Source organism: Gossypium arboreum, chromosome 10 (genome assembly GCF_025698485.1).
Source record: "Gossypium arboreum isolate Shixiya-1 chromosome 10, ASM2569848v2, whole genome shotgun sequence".
Lineage (NCBI taxonomy): Eukaryota > Viridiplantae > Streptophyta > Magnoliopsida > Malvales > Malvaceae > Gossypium > Gossypium arboreum.
The window spans coordinates 131,207,533-131,231,614 of NC_069079.1; the positions used below are offsets into that span (position 1 = coordinate 131,207,533).

Sequence of the window (24,082 nt, forward strand, 5' to 3'; positions counted from 1 at the left end):
AATCAATAGATTCTTTTTAACCAAATTTCAAATAACAGCTGCATTTTGAGATTGCATAATAAGACACTGACTTGCAATTTTTTTTTTAATTTAAAGTCCAAATTCCACCGTCAATTTTGGAAATAGTCAGTGCTCCCTTTGCCAAAGCCATTGCCATGTGAGAGCGTCTTGTGAAAATTAGTCTATTTTATTTGTGATGGACATGGTGGCTACGTAGACGAGAGATTTCCATGGCACTCTAAAAAGTCTTTAAGTTCATAAAGGAAATGAGAATTTGTGGGGTGATTAAACGTGATTTAGTAGTTCATAAAGTCTTAAGTTTTAGCTCGATTGGCATCAATATCGTTGTCAGTATAGGAGAATGTGAGTTCAAGTGCTTTAGCGCGCATTATCCTCCCATTTAAGGATTGAGAAAAAATTATAAGTATTTTTAAGTATTGTATAAAAAAAAATTAACTTAGTCTACGATCCAAAAAAGATAAATAAGTTATAACAAATGAAACTATAAACTTTTCCATAATAATTCTTATAACTTGTGAACAAAATTTCGACTCAATAGTAAGATTAAGATTTAAAATTTTGAGAATTTAATTTCAACTCTTATATGTATAAATTAAGAGTTACTAAAAATAAAATCATAATCATCACATTGTATTTAGCAAATTAAACAGAAAATTAAAAAAAACAAAAGTAATAGTAATTTTATTCTATTAACAAAATTATGAAAATTCAAACATTATAATATTAACAATTAATTATAATTAAATTAACGCTAAAACTTGAATTAAACACTAAAAATATTAATACGGTTCTATGAATGGCAAAATATGTAACTTTTGTCAAATGCTTGTATCATATTGAACCAAAAGACACAACCATATTAGAAAAAATTTAAAACTCGAGTATCAAATAATAATTAAGCCAATAGAATTTGAGTTAATATCTTAATACAAAATCCTTTGGTCTCAAAAACTATATCATATAAAATATATATTAAAATATTAAAAATAGACTCTAACAAGAAACAACAAACGTTAACGAGCCTTAGACATTTTTGGTTTAGTCATAAATTTTGGGTCTTTAAGTATTTAGATTTGAATCTCATTATATACAATTACGATGTGCAAGTGTCACGGGCTGAGATTTCAACTTGGCACAACTTACGGCCTTAGACGTGAGACTTAAGCCAAGGCACTTGAGAGAATCAAACGAATAAGGAAGAGTTTAGGAGAATGCTATGTACTGAATTAAACTTAAGAAAATGTATATAAGAGGGCTTTACAAATAAACTCTCTAACTACACTTGCAAGTATGCCTAAGCATGCTACTCTCAAACTCACACCTCACTTGGATGACACTTCCATATACAACTAAAAAAAAAGCTTGACAATTAAAAGGGTGGTGGTGCCATTCTTAATAGCTTCATCAAAAAATAAATTATTTTTTTAAAGCCCCCAAACGTTTTTCAATTGAAGTATTTCCTTGGTATTTATATAGGTGGTGTCATTCTTAAGCACTTTAGACGATTTCAAACCCTTCCGTTTGCGTTTGGACCCTACTGTGCCGGTTGTAGTGCTTTAGCAGCGATTCTGCTATCCCAACGTAGCTTGCGGGCTTGCTCGATTCTAGAGGGTTTCTTGAGCTACCTCAATGTTCCGGTTACTCCTCCAAACTTCTAGAGTCTTCATCTTTAGGAGCTTCCCCACACTTCTAGGAGGCCCAAATCCTAGGTTTTTCGAATGATCCTCTAGTGACTTGGTTGGAATTTTTTGCCCTAGTTGGCACTCATAGTTGTCACTTGCAGTCTCAACACATGGACCATGACATAGGACTCTACTCCCAACATGTGTGTATGCCATGGTACATTTTAGTCCATTTCAGTCCATTTCTTCTTAATTTTCGTCCAAATCTTTATCCAATGATTTCATTTTATGTCATAATTCTTTATTTGAACTTGTATTTTAAAAAATAAGAAACGATAAATATATGAAAGTAAAATTATTTTGACATATATGAAGTGATAACTAAAATTCTTATGAAACACTCGTTTAACATGGGTTCAAACCGTATTATCATATCTCACCCTCAATAATGTATAAACAAATGAAAATGGGTTTAACTATTTGTTTGAGGAGCACAGGCTTGAGAGTTGATGATAATATCAAAAAGCCTGGAAAATTGCCTAAGACTGAGCTCAGCAACCAAAGCCTGGAGAAATAAACCCAAAGGGCCTTGAGAGTGGTGTGCTCAATACCACTGCCTCTACCCCCCCCCCCCTCCAAAAAAAAAAATTCATGAAAAGTAAAAAACCCAACAAAATTCACAGGAACCAATCAAAATCCAAAAGGAGAATCACAAGAGATGAGGTTGCTTACTAGATCCTCTCAAACAGCCCCCACACAGAACAAGACACGTACGTGTGTCGCCCCTGTTTGACAGTTATGTTTTCAACCTCCAACTCTTCACAAACTTCACTTCCTGTTTTTCTCCGCATGATCCTCGGTATATGCTTCCACAAAATTCTCTTCTTATCCCCCCTCCCCCCCTCCCCTTTCTTCCCATTCTAATCAATGGCGGCCACCACCACCACCACCGCCATAACACCTTGTTCTTCTTCTATTCTTCTCCATAATAATAACAAAACAAACCCTGTTTTCTACTCTTTAAACCCCAAAAAACCATCTCTTCTCTTCCACCCTTTTCCTACCCTTTCTTTCTCTTCATCTCTCTCCTCTTCTTCTCCACCACCACCACTATGTGCCCCACGCGTATCCACCGCAACTATAGAGTACGCGCCGCCTGCTCCAGACTCCAATTTCCACCATGAAATCTCTCGCTTAAAAGCTCTTCGTTTAAAGCTTTCATCTTCCACAACCCTCAAGCAAAAGCTCAAAATCCTTGACTCTGATGCTAAAGTCAAGTTCTTTTTAAACACCCATGGTTATAAAAAAGTTTTGAGTTCACTCGGTTTGGGTTTAAACGAATTGTTTTTGGTTAAGTCCATGGTTGCAGCTGGTCAAGACCATGTGTTCGACATGGGTTTTGGTTTTGAAGATAGGGAAATGAGTTCAGTGAAGACGGCGCTTTATTCATTGGCCAAAATCATTGAAAAATTGGACTTCAGCAATGGCGGCAATGGTAATGGTGGAAATGGTGGAAGAGAGAATCAAAACGGCGGTGTTTTGGTGGGTGAGGACACTCAACAAGACTTCAACAACCTGTTGAAGGTTTTAGGTGAAGTTGAAGACTTTTATGATTGTATTGGTGGAATTATAGGGTAAAGTTTTCATTTTTATCGCATTTCGTTTCTTATTAAACTTCTGACTTTCGACTAACATTGCTTTGTTTTGTTTGTAGGTATCAAATAATGGTGCTTGAGTTACTTGCACAATCCTCATTTGAAACTCAATCTATAAACAATTCCAATCATTTACATGAATCAATGGAATGTGAGTTTTTAGAAATTCATCCTCCTATTGGTTGTGACCTTTCATCAAACATTGAATATGCATCTCAAGCTGCTTTATGGGGAATTGAGGTTAGCGCCAATGGAGTTTTTTTTAATTTATGTATAGGCTAAATTCTCGAATAGGGACCAAGTAATTACTTGTATAATGTCAAACTTTTTAAAAAGGTCAAATCTTTTTTAATATGCTTATGTGTTCTATTTGAAACACTTTAGCATTAACTTAATTTTGTATTATGAAGCTCTTGAAAAATCATTATTTGAGCACCTTCGAAAAGGTTTGACCTTTATACGAGCATTTATATTTTAAACATTTTAGCATTCACTTAATTTTGTATTATGAAGCTCTTGAAAATTCATTATTTGAGCACCTTCGAAAAGGTTTGACCTTTATACGAGCATTTATATTTTAAACATTTTAGCATTCACTTAATTTTGTATTATGAGGCTCTTGTAAAACCTTTATTTGAACACCTTCGAAAAGGTTTGACCTTTATACAAGTATTTATATTTTAAACATTTTAACATTTATGAGGCGCTTGTAAAACCTTTATTTGAACACCTTCGAATTTGGCCTTCACATGAGCATTTAGGTAAGGTTAAAATATGCCATAAATTTTTATACTCTTTGTAAGTTTAGAATTTAGTTCTTCTACTTTTATTTCTAGGAATTAAGTCTTACTTTTTAGATTTCAAAATTCAGGTTCAATTATTAACATTGTTACATTTCTAGAAATAAAAGTACATGGACTAAATTCCAAATTTGTGAAGAGTATAGGGACCTATGGCATATTTTAACCTACAGGTAAAATGATAAGGATATGTCCACAAAGTTTGCTTGAATAATAAGATATGATCTGTTTTAGGGTTTGCCAGATTTAGGTGAAATATATCCATTGGGAGGTTCAGCGGATAGGCTTGGTTTGGTTGATTCTGAAACTGGTGAATGTCTTCCAGCTGCAATGCTTCCTTATTGTGGCAGAACATTGTTAGAAGGTCTTGTAAGAGATCTTCAGGTATATACAAATGTTTGGTAAATGTATAATAGAAGCCCCTGTACTAGGGGTCAGATTGAATTGTGCTCCCTCTACTAAAGAAATAGACAAATTAATTTCTTGTTCGAAGAGCATATTGGTCATTTTTAAGCACTGTTAAAAATTGGTGTGTCTGATGGAATAATCAGACTAATACGTGGTATGCCAGTTTTAATAGTAGAAATGAATGAAATTTTTAATAGATCACTTTGCTTTTTGATTTAATGTGCAGTGACTAATTTGACTATTTTTTGAGTAGGGGGAGCACAATTCAATCTGACTAATTTTACCACAAATGTTTTTATGTCTTTTTTCGTGCCAGACTTGTGTCGTTTTTTAACGTTTTTATTGCATGAATGCAAGGCTAGAGAGTTCCTTTACTTCAAGCTATATGGCAAACAATGCATCACTCCTGTTGCGATCATGACGAGTTCAGCTAAGAACAACCATGAACATATCACTTCGCTTTGTGAAAAACTCAGATGGTTCGGAAGAGGCCGGTCAAGTTTTCGACTCTTTGAACAGGTTGGAGTTCTCTACTGTCTGTTTCTATCTTGTTATCAGTGCTCGTTATTAATTTGTACATATAAATTTTGTTAGCCTTTAGTCCCTGCCGTAAGTGCCGAAGACGGACAATGGCTGGTTAGGAAACCATTTGTGCCTGTATGTAAGCCTGGTGGTCATGGTGTAATATGGAAACTTGCGTATGATAAAGGTGTTTTTCAATGGTTTTATGATCATGGAAGGAAAGGTGCTACCGTTCGGCAAGTCAGGTTAGGCATATGTATTATATATCAGAACTTATTTGCATGATACGATATGTACCTGTCGCTTAATTCGAGAATTTGCAGTAATGTCGTTGCTGCTACTGATGTGACCCTCTTGGCATTGGCGGGGATCGGATTACATCATGGAAAGGTATGTCTGTTAATAGATATCCCGACTTCATTGGGATTGAGTTCGTTTGCTGAATCCGTATTTGTAACAGAAACTCGGGTTCGCGTCCTGCAAGAGGAACATGGGTGCTACGGAAGGAATCAATGTTCTAATCGAGAAGAACCTCAATGGGGAGTGGGCATACGGTTTGTCATGCATTGAATACACTGAGTTTGATAAGTTCGGAATCACAAGTAGACATCCTTCCCCTAATAGGTACACCAAGTTCGATACATTCAGTTTTAATTCATCCCTTCCGTATTTCCATGCTGTATCAAGTAACAAACTCGGAAATTTCTCTTCATTGTATTAAGTTTGCAGGCAGAGTTCCCTGCTAATACGAACATTCTTTATGTGGATCTACCTTCGGTTGAGTTAGTTGCATCGAGTAGAAGTGAAAGAAGTTTACCCGGCATGGTTTTAAATACGAAAAAGTCGATTGTATACACGGATTATTTTGGAAACCGGCACAGGTACTCGGCTTGTATTCTTTCGAAGGGATAGCTCTTTCTTTGGTAACATTTTAACCACCCTTTTTTTGCAGTGTTCCCGGTGGCAGGCTTGAGTGCACTATGCAAAACATCGCAGATAATTTTCTTAATACATATCCATCTAGGTGTTTCAAGGGTGTGGAAGGTATCGTATTAGCTGAGTTCGACCGTGACTTCTTCCATTGATATCATGTTATCATTCGGTTTAACATTGCTGCTACATGTGTCTACAGATAATTTGGATACCTTTATTGTTTATAACGAACGAAGAAGGGTCACATCATCCGCTAAGAAGAAAAGAAAACCTTCGGACACATCACTTCACCAGGTAGTTTTCCGACTATTCTTCTTTCGCACCCTTGTTTTATATCGAATGAAACTATTTCAGATACTAAATTGTCTTTCCGGAAAAAACCGGTTCTATATGCAGACTCCTGATGGTTCACTGTTGGATATCATGCGGAATGCATATGATCTTCTTTCACGGTGCGATATTGATCTTCCCAAGGTATTTCCTATAAGAACTATTAAGATTTTCCAGAACCAAGCTTTAACTACAAATATCCAATTTGGGTTTATTCAGCTTATCGTGTTCTTTCATATTACCTAGGTTCAAAGTAACGATAAATACGTTGACTCTGGACCACCGTTTCTCATCTTTCTACATCCTGCACTCGGACCAGTTTGGGAGGTCACCAGGCAGAAAGTAAGTATATTCTGGCTTTTGCAACTCGATATTTTCCTTTGGTGTAATAACAACATTTTCTTCTGTTCCTCAGTTTAGCGGAGGTTCCATCTCTAAGGGCTCGGAGTTACAAGTCGAAGTAGCAGAGTTCTTATGGAGAAACGTTCAGGTCGTAAATATCTCGATGAATGGTTTTACTAATGCTTATATCATTATCTTTTACACTGACATGGGTTTTTCTTTTCCTCCAGCTCGATGGGAGCATGATTATTGTAGCTGAAAACATTATTGGCTCGATTAGGATCGATGACAAAGGTGAACCAATATTACAACACGGACACAGGTTTCGTATTGCATGCTTTCGTGTATCTTCAAAGATTGTACCAATTGATTCTCGGGTTCAAGATTGAGTTCATCTTTTATGCAGGTGCGGAAGATGTAAGTTATGTAACGTAACGGTCCTTAATGACGGAATTGACTGGACTTCCGGAGACAACGTTTATTGGAAGCATGACATTTGCCGTTCCGAGGCACTTAAGGTCATATTACACGGAAATGCCGAGTTTGAGGCCTACAATGTTATCATACAGGTTAAATATGATAACCATCAAACAATTTAAACTCGTGTCTCGGCACCTTATTTTAATCAGTGTTGTCCATTCATACTCAAGCCGGTTTTCTGAGTCACACTCTGTTCACATTTCGGTTTTTTCCTTTCATGCAGGGAAATCATGTATTTGAAGTCCCGGATGGCTATAAAATGAAGATTACTTCTGGAGATTCAGGTTTGCATAATTTGATGCATCAGCTTTTATTTTTAGCATTTGTGGATTTCGGAAACTCGATTTTCCGTTATGCTTATAGAACGATCTTGATTTCAACACGGGTTTTCTTGTGAACTCATCTACGTCATTCACTTCAATTGCAGGTTTAGTCGTTCAGATGGACTTGATTCCGCAGAATCTGATGGATAACGGAAGTTGGTTCTGGAAATACGATACCAACGGCAGCCACATTTTGCTGGAATTGGTAGAGTTGTAAAAAAGATCATCGCCCGATGATTAACTCTTTGGTTTACGCGAATCACGGTTCGCTAACACTGAGCTTCAACCACTTTAGTTCTGATCGGTTGAACATAAGTTTAACCTGTCCTATACTAGTAAATATTCGAGTTTACCGGTATTAGCTTGATGTGCATACATTCGTTTTTTTCTTATCGGAAAAATGTAAACGAACAATTTATAAGTTCTATCAATGAAATTTGTATTCATATAATCATTACAATTCGTGTTTCGGGAATGAAACTTATCGTGCAAGTAAAATCAAGAATCGACAAATTTACACTCGACAAAGTACATTACAATCCGACAGGATTATGAGATTGTGAGCAGCATCGGTTGAGTAATCTAAGCAACGCTTCGGCTTTTCTTCTAGCTTTAGGTGAACCATCAGTAGCCAAGCTTTGAAGCGAAGGAATGCTTCTCGGGTTTATCAAAAGCCGTCTTGCAACTTCCTCTCCGCCGTCTTTGCACAATCCGAGCAAAAGCATTATCGAGTTTTCCTTCCCTTTGGCCGACCCGAATCTCAAAAGATCGATAAGAAGAGGCACCAAAGGTCTACTCTTTTTAACAGCTTCGAGCCCTTGTGGGCAACTTAAAAGCAAGGCCAAAACACCCAATGCATCATCTGTTATACCTGCTTTATCATCCATCAACAGTTCAATAAGCAACGGAACAGCCCCGGCAGCCACGGTTTTCGGTTTGTTAGCATTGTAAAGCGCAAGGTTGCATAATGCCATTGCAGCGTCCCGTTTTCCGGTCGTTGTTCCTTCTCTAAGGAGCCCAACGAGGGCTGGGATTGCTTGAGAATGAGCTCCGATAGCTACCTTGAAATCATCTATCATCGACAAGCTAAAAATCGCAGCTGCTGCATTTTCTCGTGCCTCCATCGTTTTTCCTGATTCGAGAACATCAACTATATTCTTGATAGCTCCGGCCGCCATGATCAAGACTTTATTGTTGTCAAAAATCGAAAGATTAAGCAATGCAGTAACAGCGTTTTCCTGGGTTCTTGGATCATTAGAGCTCAGCAGCGTAACAAGAAACGGTATAGCTCCCGCCTCAGCAATTATCCTACGGTTATCCATCCCAGTTTTCGCAAGCAACCGTAACTCGTAAGCTGCTTGTCTTTGAATATCAACGGAACCCATCGCCAATTTCCCTACCACAAACTCTGCAGTTCTTTTAACAGAATCAATCGCCACTTTGGTAGCGGAAATATGATCGACGACTTTCTCGCACATCTTTTTCTCCGACTCTGCATTTGACGAGCATTCCGTTAACGGAATATTATTCTCTTGACACCACTGATGCAACAAGCTTTTTAACGCATAGTTTGGTATCAAAGCCATATGAATTAACCTTTGTCCGCTCTTAGGACACGTATAATGTCCTGTATTAATCCATTGAGCTATCGAACTCCGATCATATGTATGCCCCGACGCCACAATCACCGGATCTTTCATCAAATCGAGCGATATCGGACACCGAAACTCATCCGGAACATTAAACGACACTGACGTGTTCTTACTCACTGAACCCGAAACCTGTCTAACATCATTTTCTTCACTTTCTTCATTAAAAACCATAGATTTAGCATAAGAAACAAGTGATATCAAATTGTTTATATTTGAAACCACAATTAAACCTCCAGTACCTGCTTGTTTATGAACTTCATCTTCCAGCTTTGACATTTCTTCTTCATAATCCAATACTGTCTTCAATCCAACACTGTTAAAAACATGTTTCACCGTCTCAACATCAAACATGGTTTTTTCGGAAGCCATTAATGTAAGAAGAACATCTCTTGTTTGAATCTCTTGAGGATCTACATATAATTCAACTCTTTTAGCTTGTCTATGAAGAAGCTCAATTTGTTCTTTAATATCAACTGTAACAGTAAGTAAACTCAATGGCAAAATATCTAATGCTCTTGCAATTTCTTTAACAAAGACATGAAATTGATTAGACAATCTCTCTGTCTGAATAAGTCCCCATAATGAACTACCGTTTTTACACCCTTCCATCGTCGATTTAACTCGTCGTATCACCGAGAAAAGCTCGCTGAGACATAACACTGATGACGGTGGCAACATCGGGTTGTTTGATTCTTGAATTTCTTCGAACAATGATGTAAGAACTTTGATTCTTCGTAACATTGTTGAAACGTTACGTACTTGTATCGACGGAAGCTTTTCGATTGAACTCACTTCATTCGATAAATGAATCAATGATTCTAACAAAGAATTTGATTGCAAAAAAATAGAAGAACCCATTTTTTTTTCCTTGTTCTTCAATTTAGTTCATGTGGACAAAGGTTTTATTACTAAGCTTTTGAATTAAATAAATGTTGGTTTGACATTTAAGACAAAAATTTTTAAACAACTTGTCTGAAATTTTGACTCCTTCTATTTGTACATTTAATGTTAGAAGATCAAGTATGACTTGCTAGGCTGCTTCCACTTGGAGGGTTTATATTCTTTGCTATTTTTTTTTATATATTCGGAAATTTGTCCATTTCTCTTTGTTAGTTAGCTTTTTTGAAAATAATTATCTTGGGTTACTTGCACTAAACGTTCCTGAATTACGGCTAAATCTTAAATTGATTTTTGAACTTCGAAACATTTCGATTGAATCTTAAAATTAAAGTATCATTTTAATCAGGTCATCTGTACATATAATCGTTTGCTTTAATGATAAAAATGTCAGGTTGGATTTGAAGTGTTCCCTATTTTACTAATATAAAGGGATGTCAAAAAAACTCGAACCTGACCCGATTTGATAAGGTTTATTTTTTTTTTGTGAATTCGAGTTTAGGTGCAGAATAATTTCTTAAATTATTCGAGTTGGGTTTAGGAAAAACCCGTCCAACCTTATCTCAAGATAATTATCAAAATATCCTTTTATATATAATGTTTGTTTAAAATATATGATAATAAAATTTATATTACACTGTTTTAGCATAATTATACTTGGAAAAAAATTAATAGTATCATTAAAATGGTTAGTTAATAATTATTAGTTTATTTGATAAAAGATAATTGTGGCATATTGATTTGGATCGAAGTCGGGTATAACTTTAATTTTTTGAATTGGGTTTCGAGCATGTAAATTAATATTTGATTTCAGATCAGGTCGTGATTTGCTTATGTCAGGGGATATATATATATATATATATATAAGGTTGCAGTTAAGGCGGCAAAAATTCATTTAGCCCTAACTCGTTGCCATCTATAAATTAGTTTGTTGGATCCCATATCATAGACGACGAATTCATAAATTGTTTTTAGAGGAGACCAAAATTGAATTACAAATTTTGTGGTGTCGATATATATTATATCATGTATTAATTTATGATTTTATCATATTTGAAGGGACTAAATAGTATATTTTTCATTTTGATGAGGAAGCATAATTTTCCTTATATTTATTAATTATAATTTGATCATTTATAGGGATATAATTAGAATTTTCTAGTTTTTGGGACCATAGAGTTCGACGGATTACTAAATGTCAATATTTTAATCAATATAATTAACTCTGGTAATTATTTAAATTATCCGATTATATTATAAAAGTATATGTAGAGATCAAATTATGCCAAATTAAATTGTGGGGACTAAATCCTGAATTTGAGCATAGTTGAAGAATCAAAACTATAATTTCTCTTTTTTAAAACTACTATTGAGCTTTTCAACTTGACTTTTGCCCACTAGTAGTAGCCATAAATTGCATACAAATCGACATAGATTACTCCAATCAAGATTCGATTCTTACGAGAGTACCCCAAAAATATAAGTCTACATATAATATATACACAAAAAAAAATTGTTTCCATTGGTTTTTCTAGCACCATTCAATCGGATTTGTATTAATTCATGAGTCAATATGTTTGATATCTTTCTTTAGATTAATACTTCGATCGATTCTCAATTCAACTAATTGATCAAATCCAATTCAAACAACCACACTATAGAAGTGGTGAATTTAAAAGAAGCAAGCGAGGGTAAAGTTGCTATTTAAGTCTCCTATAAAATAGTTAAATTAAAAATTAATTTATAGTAAAATTATACTTTGACCCTTAAAAATAAAAAAAACTATATTTAATCCTTTCAAAATTGACGAAATAATAAATTAATACGTTCTTACTCAATTTTATTATTCAATTCTGACTCTATTAAAAATTCTGAATTCATCTAAAGCATTCATAGAGTTGAAAAAGAAAAAAAACCAAACAAATCTAAAATGTCAAATAATTTCGCAAAGGCAATCCATTGTTTCTTAAAAGTTGAATTGAATTTTCATTACATGAAAGTCATATGTCATGATTTGAATATTATATGATTAGCAGTCTAATAAGAATAAAAAAAAACATTAAAAAAATACATAAAAAACAAAAGCCCCAACTTTGGTTTCTTAATTTGGACTAAGTCTTCAACTAATTTTGGAAGATTCCATTTGGCTTTTTGTTTTGTCAAAATCAGACCAGACAATTAATTTAATTATGTCTTAGATCACTGTTTGTTTTTAGTATAAATGTAAAAGATTTAGTGTAAGATATAGGCCAGCTTAGAGTATGTCAAGACAAATTTTCATAAGTATTTCAGAACATTAAGAAAAAAAAAAAGCAAAATGACATAATCTTATCAGTACTAAATTTTGAGTTTAATTAAAAATTTCAAAAATTTGGGACGAAGGCAGAAAATGTTAAGAAAATTAAAATTGAATTATAAATTTTGAGATTAAAAATAATTTTATCATTTTATAGGAATTAAGACTCTACTTATCTCTTTCCATTTGCTGTTATGCATTGACGTGTATATATTTTAAAGATGCTCCACTTTACATAATATTTAATGTTTAAATTAATGATTATACTAACTGGATAACTTAATTGATACAATAACATTATTTTGAAGATTGAACCCTCCTACATACATACATATAAGTTTTAAATATTAAAAATAATTAAAAGATATCAAATTTCAAAATATTAATAAATTATATGAAGAGTCCCAATTTCTTTTCTCTTTTTAAAAGTAGTGTGAGAAAATGATATGACTATACATGAAGAATAAAACTCCAATTTTGACTATTTTCTATTGCTTTGAAATGAAAGCCTAGATTTTGATGAGGGCAATAGGTTTTTACTTTGTTGACATATTTTGCCTAACATGGGGTGGTCCATCCTATTTTATTTTGATTAAACAATTTTTTTAGATTTTTGAGGGAGTGTAAATTGTAATTTTATTATGGATTAATATGTAATTTTATTATTTTTAAAGGGGCTGAATTGAAATATTTTATTTTTAGGAAAACCAAGGCCCTGCCACCCCTTCCTAGGTGTTGTCTCTAGTGGGCAATATATTTAAAAGATATGGATCAAATTGTAAACATTTGGATACCCACAAAGTATAGATAACTTAAATATGGCGGGTTAAAAAAAAAGGAGTATCAATAAATTTATGGGGACTATTCCTTTTTTTTTATAATTATCAAATTTAAATTGTCCATGTTAAGTATATATTTGTTTATAATTTGATCCACGTATGTTAAATATATTGCTCTTGTATTCCAATTGGCATCTAACGTTTGAGATAACGGCTAGGTTAAAAGAAAGACATAATTGATACAATATTGATCATTTGAAGATTCAAATAGAATGTTTTGAAGCTTGGATACTAATTTAAAACCTAAGTCATAGTTCAAGCAATGTTGTTGGAACCATATTGGATCGTCTAGTCAGATTGGTTGGATCAAGAATTGACCGGTATTTGAAGATTCAAATAAAATGTTTTGAAGCTTGAATACTAATTTAAAACCTAAGTCATAGTTCGAGCAATGTTGTTGGAACCATATTCGACCGTCTAGTCAAATTGGTTGGATCGGGAATTGATTGGTATACCAATCTGGACAAAAAGGTTGAATCAATTTCTGAGTGAATCGTTTGAGACTGATAGAATCTAACTTTATAATTTTTTATAATTATTTATTTATTGGTAGACTGATGTATCGAACTTATTGAAACAGAAATTAGTGGTCTTACATATTTTACCATCAGTTTAGTTTTTAAAGCATTAAATTAAAAAAAGAAAAAAGAAAATATCAATCCAAAGTGGATCTTCTCACAATTATTGGGCCGGCCCATTTCGCGTTTCCCTTGTTTGAAACACAAGCCTTTTTCGCGTGTCAATCATCGCCCGCTTGATATCCGAGCCTATACCTATCTAATGGTTTGTGTGTAGACTTTTTTAAAGGTCAAGCTATCTGTCCAAGTTCGAAGACTTAATTGAAATTTGAACAAATGGGCTTGGGTTTAGCCAATTACAAAATAAAAATAAAAATATCATAGACAGGTTTAAATAGGTTTGGGTTTATCTATTTACAGATACGAACAAAATTAGATAAAAGTTTAGACTCATATTTTAAATTAAATTAAAATTAAATAAATATAAAATATATTAATATCATACTCAACCCGACCTAATCCAACCATTAACATGGTACCCATTAAAATTGGGTTTTGAGAAAAGGACAGGCATTAAGACAAAAGTGGGCTAATTGGAAGCATTATCATAACTCTGTCCCCTTTTGTTTTTCTCCTTTCCCTATCACACAAATTGTTTGAAATGACATTTTTCTAACTCATTCCTTCAAACATTGATTGCTAAAAACCCTACTTTATTTATTTAAAATTAAAATTCCCAAATTTTATCTAAATAAATTTATATTTTCTTCTATTTTAAGTTGATTTGATGATTTCTTTTTCTCAAGTGTAAAATTGTGTTGATAACATTTTCAATAATCAAATTTGGTGGATTGAGTAAATTTAAGTAATGTCTTTTTAATTGTATATAATTAGATAAGAATCTAGTCTCTGTATTCTTTGTATATTTAAAATTTAATCCTTTTACCGTATTCTTTGTATATTTAAAATTTAATCCTCCTACTTTTATTTCAAGAGATTTAGTTTTATATTTTTGAATTTAAAAATGTAAATCAAATTATTTAGCACTATTAAAATTCTTCTAATAAATTTAGATTCATTATAACGTTATTTTTTTGTTACATGACAACTATCTGAGTATCTTTTTAAAAATTTCAAAATCTTATACTAATGAATTTTAGTGAAGAATTTTAATGGTGTTAATAGTTGTCTTGAAATTTAAAATTTAAAAAGTATAGAGACTAAATTCCTAAAATAAAAGTAAAAGAACTAAATTCTAAATGTACTAAAATGCATAACCTTGTAGCAAATTTTAACCTAAATTAAAATGTATTAAATTTATTAAATTTGAATTTGCTTTCCAAATAAATATATATTAACTAAGGATTGGTAAAAAAATCTAGCAATTATTTTCTTATGTAAACTAAAGAATAAAAAAGAAAGAGGGTGTGTAGCTTTGTTACATGCAAACCACGTGGAATGTGACGTGTTCCCCCTCTCTTTGTTTCTGGATAATTTACACAACGTTATGCATGGTGATGTATAAGAGGATGCTGGACAGTAGGGTCGAGTGTATAAGGTGAGCTTACTTACTCGAGTTAGTGATCCAATTATCCCTTGTCCTTGTATATGGTTCTTACTTTTTGATTATTCTTTTAATGAATGCATCTTTTCCTAAAGAAAAAGGTGTTACATCCCAAAAGTCAAGTTAGTAGAAATGGGGTTAGTGAACCAAGAGTGGTTACATCCTATTTTTGAATAAATGTTGTAAGAATCATAATATGTAAATTAATTTGGTTTAGTGGTTAAATATTTTTGTCAAGTGTTTGAGGTCCTATGTTCATGTTCCTTCCCTTATTTTTTTTTTTTGTTCCTTCATTTGGTTATTTATATGTGGGTAATATTTTATTATTGTTAGTTTATTAATAATAATAAGTTTGCTAGTTTAGTGGTAAGGCTTTAGTTTATCTTTGTGTCCCTAGTTCAAATCTTTTCGTTGCCAAAATTAAATTAGTTTTTGTTCTCGTTCTGTTGGGTCTCCCAAATAGTCAATGTGTGGGTCAAACTAATTTTATTTTTCTTCCCGTTCTCTTCCCACTATCCCCATTCTTTATTTTTTGTTTTCTCTAACGTTTTCTTTCTTTCTGTTTTCGTTTTTCTTTCCCTTTCCTTTCATTTGTTACCATCTTCCTTTGTTGTCGTCTCTTGCTAATGTTTCTTCATTGCCACCTTATCTTTGTCGTGTCGCCATCTAGATTGCATTTTCCCCATTAAAGTCTGTTGATTTAATTATGGTTGCGATTCTGCTAGGGGTGGATCGTGAGGCTATACACTTCCGGCGAGTTGAGGATTTTAGCAATTTCTTTTCTCTTCAAGGGTAAGTTTTCAAAACATAAATTTAGGAGCTGGTTTGCAATGATTTAGCTTACGAAGGTCGAATGCCTTCTATTAATGGCTGAATGTTTTAGGAAGTTTAGGTTGAATCATTGTAAGTGGTTGTTAATTGATTGTTTGTGGATGTCTTATGTACAGAATTTGGTGTGTTGTTGTTCTATCGACATCTCGGAAGTAATCAGGTGTGTGACCCAAACTCGAAAACTCGTAAAACTGTGCGAAATCGATTCTGCCAGTCGATATCACACGACTGTGCAAGCCACATGGGCATGTTGGTCGTGTATCCAGCCGTGTGGGTCACACGGGCCTAATAGGTTGGGGCGTGTGGGCCACACAGACATATAAGCCCACCTCGGGCAGACTTGTTCGAATATAGGTTTTGGAATAACAATCTTTTTGTATCTAAAAAAATGGTTATGAAGTAATAGTTTATCTGCATTAATTTTGGTGGCTTTGTTCACAATTATCTATTGGTGTGTTTTGGATGAACAAGTTCTGGGGAACTCTAATTGGTGTGTTGCAAAGTTGGGTAGGAAGTTTTCTGAATAATCTACATTATGTTTGGAAATATTACATTGACATAACCATGCATGATTAATTTTGCTCATCTGAATTTGATGAAATTCTCTGTGATATTCTGATTTGTTTATTGTATTATTTGTACTTGTGCTTGAGTTAAGTTAAACACTGAGCTTCATAGCTCATCCATTTCATCTTCTCATGTAATTCGCGGACTTAGGGATAAGCGGCGTTAAGGAGCTCAGATTGGTCTTTCGCATATGTCAATTAACATAAATTTTATTTGTACTTTATGAACTTTTGGACTTTCTTTTAGATTTTATTTTGGCATTTTCAGCAATTACCCTCAACAAACTATATGTTTTTCTAGAATATAAATTTGACATTTGTTTTCACAAATAAACAAAATGATAGATTTTCCGTTGCAAAACAAATTATTAATTAAGTTTTCTGAAAGGTAACCAAGATAATGATTCAACTTTTCTATTTTGTAAAATAAGATGAATGTTTTGAAAAATACCTGTTAGACTATAGTTAAGTTTGTAATAAATAATTAGAAATGAATTTTTGCAAAAAAATTTACAAACAATGGTTTAGAAAGCAAATAATCTAGTTTTCGAGTACATAGTGTAACTTCAAGATCCGACCATAACGTCTAAATTAAGTTTTGGGTGTTACAAAAAAGGTATGTTAATTACTTACCTTTAATTATAGAAACAAAACTTTTAAACTTATATTATATTATATTATAAATTTGATGTAAATATAATATTCTTATTTTCTATTTAAACTTTTTTTAACTTTTCAATTTTGAATGTGTTAAATAATGTTGCTATTTTAGTTCTTAATACAAGTGGTTATGAGTCAATCCAAGATCCCAGTTTAAAAAAACCTTTAAATTTGGGTTTAAGTCTGAAGAAACTCATGTAAATAACTCAAGATTGACCTAAAAAACCCTATTCAAACATCTCTTTTTGTATACTTATACATACCTTTACAACAAATTTTTATCTAAACTTAGTTACTTCAAATTTGTAATTCATCCATTAAATAAAAAAGAAAAGGAGAAAAAAAGTGATAGCCGTAGCCTTTAGTTTCATGCATTTACAAAAGATAAAAAAAAAAATACTTTATGATTGAATTTAAAATTGTAGGGTTGAGAAATTGACTACACCAAAGATGTCCTTTAAATTTAAAGTGGAAAAAATTGAAAATAAAATCCACAATTAAAGAAAAAAAAATCTTTGTTAGAGAAAAGAACCTTATTTTCAAAGAATTCCAATCTTTTCTTTCCACTATTAATCTATAAATACCTAAAAATAACCTTGAGGGGGATAGAGTACAATTTTATTAATATATTAATTCATAAAAATTAAAAGTACCATGTAAACAATTTTCATTTTTTAAGAGACCAAGATGACTCTCGATCCTCTTTATTCACCCCTAATTCCAACTATATTTAAAGTTAAATTGTACTAGTTCTATTTACAATATTCAAACTCGAGATATTTTTCATTTAGGCCATAATATTCAAAAATATTTTTTATATCAGAAAGGAAAAGAGGGAGTGACAATGCATATGGGTTCCTAATTGATGTTATGTTGAGTATTTAGGTTTCCATGGTGGGGATGAAAAAGGGCCTAGCAACCACTCTAGAGCTCAATGCTTTTATTGTGAAAGTGCTTTTCTTTCAAATCACATAAATATATCAATCTTTATATATATATATATATATATATATATATATATATATATATCTTATGAACTATCATTTCTAAGCCAAATGTACAAAAAAAAAAATCATTTCTCAGCCAAACCTCACCAATAAATATTTATAATGGTGCCCCCATCAACAATTATTTCTAGCCCCCACTTTTTACCATTTGTAAAAATAAAATAATTTCTTTTGTGTTCTTTTTTCAAGAGTTAGATGTTTTCAAGATTTTTGTAGCCTCATATTTTGTAATTGTATTTATAATCAAAATCAAATTAAAAAGTATTTTTAAAATTATGTTACGTTATTTTTGAATTTAAAATTATGGTCTAATTGTTAATATCGTTAAAATTATCATGTTAAATTTTATCAGTGTGATATTTTAAAATTAAAAAATATTTAATAATCATATAACAAAAATAACTTTATAACGGACTTGCAGTTAAAGCTAAGATCTAAAGGAGGCTTGGAAAATAAAATTTTGAATGTATTGAGTGATATATATTTATGTTCAATACTTATATTTTAGTAAGGAATAATTTACTTACATTAATATAAAATTAAAGTAGTTTTGCACATGTTCATACGTTTTTATGAGTAATATTTTAACCGGTTATCATATTTAATATTAATTCACTAGATTATACATGTCAAATTTTGAGTAAATTTTGAAAGGAATTAAAATTTTAATTGTACCATTTAATCAAGGAAGGGCCATACTCCTATCTATCTCGGCTTCATCCTTGACGGAAAAGTAAAAAAAAAAGAATTATGACCCGTGCAAGTTCGTGGCTTCGTTCTTGACTACAAAAAAAAATCATTTATAGTTCATACAGATCTTAAATTCTCTAACTAACAGAGCTAATTGACCTAGGTCTGTGCAAGAAAAAAAATCAACCTGAAACGAGATGTTTAGACGATTTATGAAATAAAACTTAAAAACCCATGGTTACTCGAACCAAACCGAATGTTATTTTTATTTAATTCATAATTAATTTTAATTTTTATAAATTAAAAATTAATATTTTATATTTAAAATAGTGAAAATAATTTAAAATATGTATATAAAAATATTTTAAACATACCAAATAAAATCTGTTGATTATTTTTATTTACTTGAAAAATTAATGTTTTAGAAATATTTATAAAAAAAGAAGAAAACTTTAGAATTTTACGAAATAAAATCGAGAACTAAACCGAATTACAACAAGACTTTAGAATTTTACGAAATAATATCTAAAAACTATAAAACAAAGTTTATTTTGTCAAAAAAAAAATTCTAAAATCAAGAATTGAACCGAATTACAATAAGAGATTCGAAAAATTCAAAAAACTCGACTCAATCGAACCAATCTCACCTCTAAATCGATCAATATATTTTTAAAATTTCATAAATTTATATAACGTCTAAAAGTGTTACAATTTTGCTATTTATAAAGCTATGGTCTATTTAAATGGTAGTTTTATAAGAGATAAGATATTGAAGATATATAGTCTTTGTAGTTGTTTTCATATGAAGCCATGAGGAGCCATGAGCCACGTTCCACTTCCTCTTGTGCAGCTTGCAAGCTCTTGAAAAGGAGGTGCAGTCCCACCTGCATTTTTGCACCCTATTTCCGGTCCGACGAGCCGAAGAAATTCGCGAAGGTCCATAAGGTTTTCGGAGCTAGCAACGTCAGCAAGATCTTGATCGAGGTTCCCGAAGAACAGCGTGAGGACACCGTGAACTCCTTGGTTTACGAAGCTGAGGCAAGGCTTCGTGACCCTGTCTATGGTTGCATAGGTGCCATAGCCTTGTTGCAAAGGAAGATGATCGAGCTTCAACACGATTTGGCCCTTGCGAGAGCTCGTTTGGCTCGGTACGCTGCGAACTACTCAACTGGTGTTGCTGGTACGGAACTTGACCGGCTTACCATGACGGGTTTAGGTGAGTTCCTAGTTGCTTGTGGTGGATTCATGGATAGTTTTAACCAAAGTTCATCATATCAAGTGAACCAAGATGCACATATGTATGATCTTACCCAAATTCCATATGTATATCATGATCAACTTTGAATTGCACGAGAAATAATAAAAAAAAAAAGTTGGTTTCGGGTCGAATTAATTCAGGTTTGGTTTAATTATGGGTTAATGTCATTTCAGATTTACGATTTTAAGATTGCTGCTTTAGTCCTCAAAATTTATAAAATCTTCAGTTAATATATGATAAAATTATAATTTGTCCCTTAAAAAATACTAGAAAATGTAGAACTTAATGTCAGCTCTCCTAAAAAAATTTCTCAATTCGCTTCTAGTATCGAGTTAAGGTTCTAACTTCTTAATATTAAATTGAATCGAATTCAAATTTAAATTAATTGAGTTGAGTTTTTGAGATTAACTTTGAATTATATAGGAAAATAAAAAGGTTGAAGTAAATGTGGGGCAAAATTTGCAGAGGAATTGTCATAAAACATAGTTTTTTATTTTTCAAAGGACAGGTGAAATTATACAAAGTCCTTTCGGCAATCCCAAAATGTAGGCCCAAAGTGCTTGCCTTTATTTTCAGGTACTGCTTCACATGGTGTTGCTCAGTTTTCATAGTTTTAATTCTTCCCCCAGCAAGCATTAATTATGACTTTAACATTTACCCCTCCAAATTGTTTACCTTGTCCTTTCTCCCTCTGGTAAAGTTTCAAAGAAAGGAGAGGGGTAAGGGTAGTGTGCTCTCTGAAATATATTTTAATCTCATTAATAGAGATCGAATTCCCAACCACATATTTAAAAGATAACGTGAGTAATTATCACATCACATCACATCTCATGATTTCAATAAACAATAATCTTATCACTCCTATTATAGCTTTGTTTGCAATACTAGTTTAATTTTTTCATTTTTTGAAACTTTCATGCAATGCTAATCATATTTCCACATTCAATCATTATTTGTAATCAGGGATGAAGCTAAGAATTTGTTACAACATCTACATCGTATTCGGGGATGAAGGGAAAAAAGTTTTTGGAGGTCTAAATAAAATCATAAATTTATAATCATATTAATTTATAATTTCGTAATTTTATGAGAGACCAAGGACTTAAGAGTAAATTTATCATTTATGAGAGACTAAGGCCATTGTCAACTCCCTTAGATTTGTTTCTAATTATATCAATTAAGTCTTTCCATTAGCTTCAGCGTTAAATATCAACTCAAATTTGATGTGGAGTCCATTTAATACACATGAATCAAATTAAAAACATGTGCATAACACCACCACATGAATGGCTTGGATGTAACACATTAAAAAAAATCAATGGTTGACTATATTGGAAATATTTTTAGAAATTTTCACTTTTTGAAAAAATTCTCTATCAAACCTCTAAAATTGTTGAAAATTATCTCAAGTTCTACCAATAAAATCAAATTATTCATGAAATAATTATACATTTTAAATATGCTTCACGACAAATCCAGATACACATTCAATGCCAAATCTAACAAACGAAAGAGGTTGATTGAATGGTTTAAAAATTAAATTAAAATTGAAGCTCAATTTTGAAGGACAAAATTAGAAAATTCCAATATGATAGCAGTAAAGCATGATAAGACATTTCACATGCATCCTTTACTTGATTCTGAACATATAAAAAGATAAAGCCAAGAAAGGGCAAAATGATTGTGTCATTTTCAGAATACCAAAATGTACATGACAGGCAGGCAGCATCTGTATTACACAACATTAACATGCACCTATCAAAACCCATCATCATCGTCACCATTGTAAAAAGTTTGCTGATGAATTATGAAGGCAATGGTAATGGTGGTAACACCGGTTCGAGTGCGGGGTTATTGGTTCAAGTCTGAAAATTCGTACGAAATTTGAAATATTTTGTATAAGATTTTAAGCTTTAAAAATGAGGTTGACTTAAAAAAATAAGTTTATTTAAAATATAGATTATGTTCGAATTTAAATATTCAAAATTCGAGTTCAATTTAGCTCAACCTATTTTTTAAGTTTATATTATATTATGTAATTTACAATATATAAAAATTAAATCTATAATGTAAATATTAAAAATAAGAGAGATCCACTTATATTGGTGTAGGTTTACACTTTACACACTTCCGTAACTTCTTATAGTATTAATATTTTAGTAATATAATTGTCTTATTTTATGCTCCATTCATATAAATTATGAATGTCAAATTTGAGGTAAAACAAAATTTTTAACTATTTTTTATGTAAAAACTTTCAATCATTCAATTAATTTTAGTATATACACTTTTTATTCAATGTGAAAGAAATATTGAATCGATTCAAAATTTACATGCACAACTAGTAAAATTATATTGATAAATTCAATGGTTGAATCGTTAAAATATTAATTGTGTAAAAGATTATGAAAGAGTGTAAAACCACTCTATTTTACACCGATATAAATGGGTTCCTCTCTTTAAAAAATATATTAAGTTGCATATATTTAAAGTTTTAATAAATGATAAATATATAAAATTATTAAATATTAAAATTAAAATTACATAAATACTTTTTAAAAAATTAAAAAATAATATGGTGATCTAAAATTGATCTAGGTTAACCATTTACATATATAAGTAAATTTTAGTAAATATGAACCGAATCAAATTTAAACAAATATAAAATGTATTACTATCAAACATAAGCTCGGGTCAAAGTATAAACACATTACAACTCTCACTAATCCCCTTACATGACGACAATGGCACTTTTTTAGGGTTAATTACAAAGTTGCATATAAATTATACTGTTTTTTTTCATTTAAGTACCTAAAAGTTTTTTAATAAAAATGTATCTAAACTATCAATTTCATTTCATTTTATCCAAAAAATATATATGATGTTCATGTTCTTATTGGATGGTATCGGGTTTTAGGGTAAAATGAAATTAAATTAATAGTTCTAGTACCACTTTTAACAAAAAAAACTTTAATTATTTGAGTAAAAAGGAAGTATAATTTGAAAGTCGATTTTACATTTAAACCAAATATTATTTAACTTTAAAGAAGGAAATATAAACATTATTTTAAAGTTTAAAAGAATAAAATATTTTTTTAATTATGCTAAGCCTTTATGCATGGTGTTGTGATCTTTTACTATGCTCAAATTTGATATTTTAATTTATATACATAATTTTATTTTTTTATTTTTATATCATTATTAGTCTAAATAGTTGAAGTTCGTAATTATTTCTGTTAAAATATTAAGATAGATTTTTCTTAAAACCACACATTCCAACACAAAAGAATAAAGTAAAACAAAAATCATGCTAGCAAGGTGAGTTGAAAATAAATGTTTTTAAGTAAAGATCCAAATATGTAATTTAATGGAAATAGTTGTATTAAAGATTTGAGTTAACTAATGGCATTAACAAAGCCACTATCGATGGCTTGACAAGGGTTTTGTCCCCCTAAAAATAATAAATGCTTAATTTAATTGTTTAAAAATTATAAAGTTATAAACTAATAAAATGATAAAATTACATCTTAGTCCTCATAAAAATATGTAACTTAATTCTGCCCTCTCGAAAAAATAAGTTGGCTTCACCCCTATACATTAGGACCAAATTATATTAAATTAAAGTGTAAGGCTTAAATCTTAAATTTGAACACAGTAAAGTGACCAAAATTCCGTAATTCCTTTGAGCATCAAATTATCCTACGTTCATTTTTCGATGGTACAAGTATAATTAGCAAATACAAGTAGTCCCTATAACTACAACTAGACTCAATTGACACAAGCACAAATGGAATTACAATTAGAATCAACAATTTTGTATAACTACAACTAAAATCAAACTATTATATGAAAAAAAATGGACGAATTG

General features: G+C 31.5%; 3 protein-coding genes across 5 annotated transcripts; 2 read left to right on the top strand and 1 right to left on the bottom strand.

Moving 5' to 3' along the window:
- The first annotated feature begins 2,305 nt into the window (after positions 1–2,305).
- Positions 2,306–7,887, top strand: LOC108460784 (UTP--glucose-1-phosphate uridylyltransferase 3, chloroplastic). Of its 2 annotated transcripts, XM_017760433.2 has the most exons (17): positions 2,330–3,277; positions 3,358–3,538; positions 4,333–4,482; positions 4,864–5,025; positions 5,101–5,273; positions 5,352–5,418; positions 5,489–5,652; positions 5,751–5,909; positions 5,981–6,072; positions 6,161–6,255; positions 6,358–6,435; positions 6,538–6,633; positions 6,707–6,781; positions 6,864–6,955; positions 7,040–7,202; positions 7,337–7,397; positions 7,541–7,887. In XM_017760433.2, the coding sequence occupies exons 1-17, from the start codon at positions 2,571–2,573 to the stop codon at positions 7,651–7,653; spliced, it is 2,628 nt and encodes an 875-aa protein (XP_017615922.1). In that variant the 5' UTR covers positions 2,330–2,570; the 3' UTR covers positions 7,654–7,887. The 2 variants fall into 2 exon arrangements, with proteins under 2 accessions (XP_017615931.1, XP_017615922.1); XM_017760442.2 differs by lacking the exons at positions 7,337–7,397; positions 7,541–7,887 and having other exon boundaries at positions 2,306–3,277; positions 6,864–6,927; positions 7,040–7,197.
- LOC108460795 (U-box domain-containing protein 1-like) lies at positions 7,580–9,977 on the bottom strand. Its single transcript, XM_017760454.2, has one exon. It carries the CDS (start codon positions 9,944–9,946, stop codon positions 7,970–7,972), a length of 1,977 nt encoding a protein of 658 aa, XP_017615943.1. The 5' UTR covers positions 9,947–9,977; the 3' UTR covers positions 7,580–7,969.
- A 9,704-nt stretch (positions 9,978–19,681) lies between these two features.
- On the top strand, positions 19,682–21,361 carry LOC108466645 (LOB domain-containing protein 21-like). 2 transcript variants are annotated; one of them, XM_053019629.1, is made up of 2 exons: positions 19,682–20,172; positions 21,178–21,361. In XM_053019629.1, the coding sequence occupies exons 1-2, from the start codon at positions 19,767–19,769 to the stop codon at positions 21,270–21,272; spliced, it is 501 nt and encodes a 166-aa protein (XP_052875589.1). In that variant the 5' UTR covers positions 19,682–19,766; the 3' UTR covers positions 21,273–21,361. The 2 variants fall into 2 exon arrangements, with proteins under 2 accessions (XP_052875589.1, XP_017622518.1); XM_017767029.2 differs by lacking the exon at positions 21,178–21,361 and having other exon boundaries at positions 19,686–20,349.
- Positions 21,362–24,082: the final 2,721 nt, after the last annotated feature.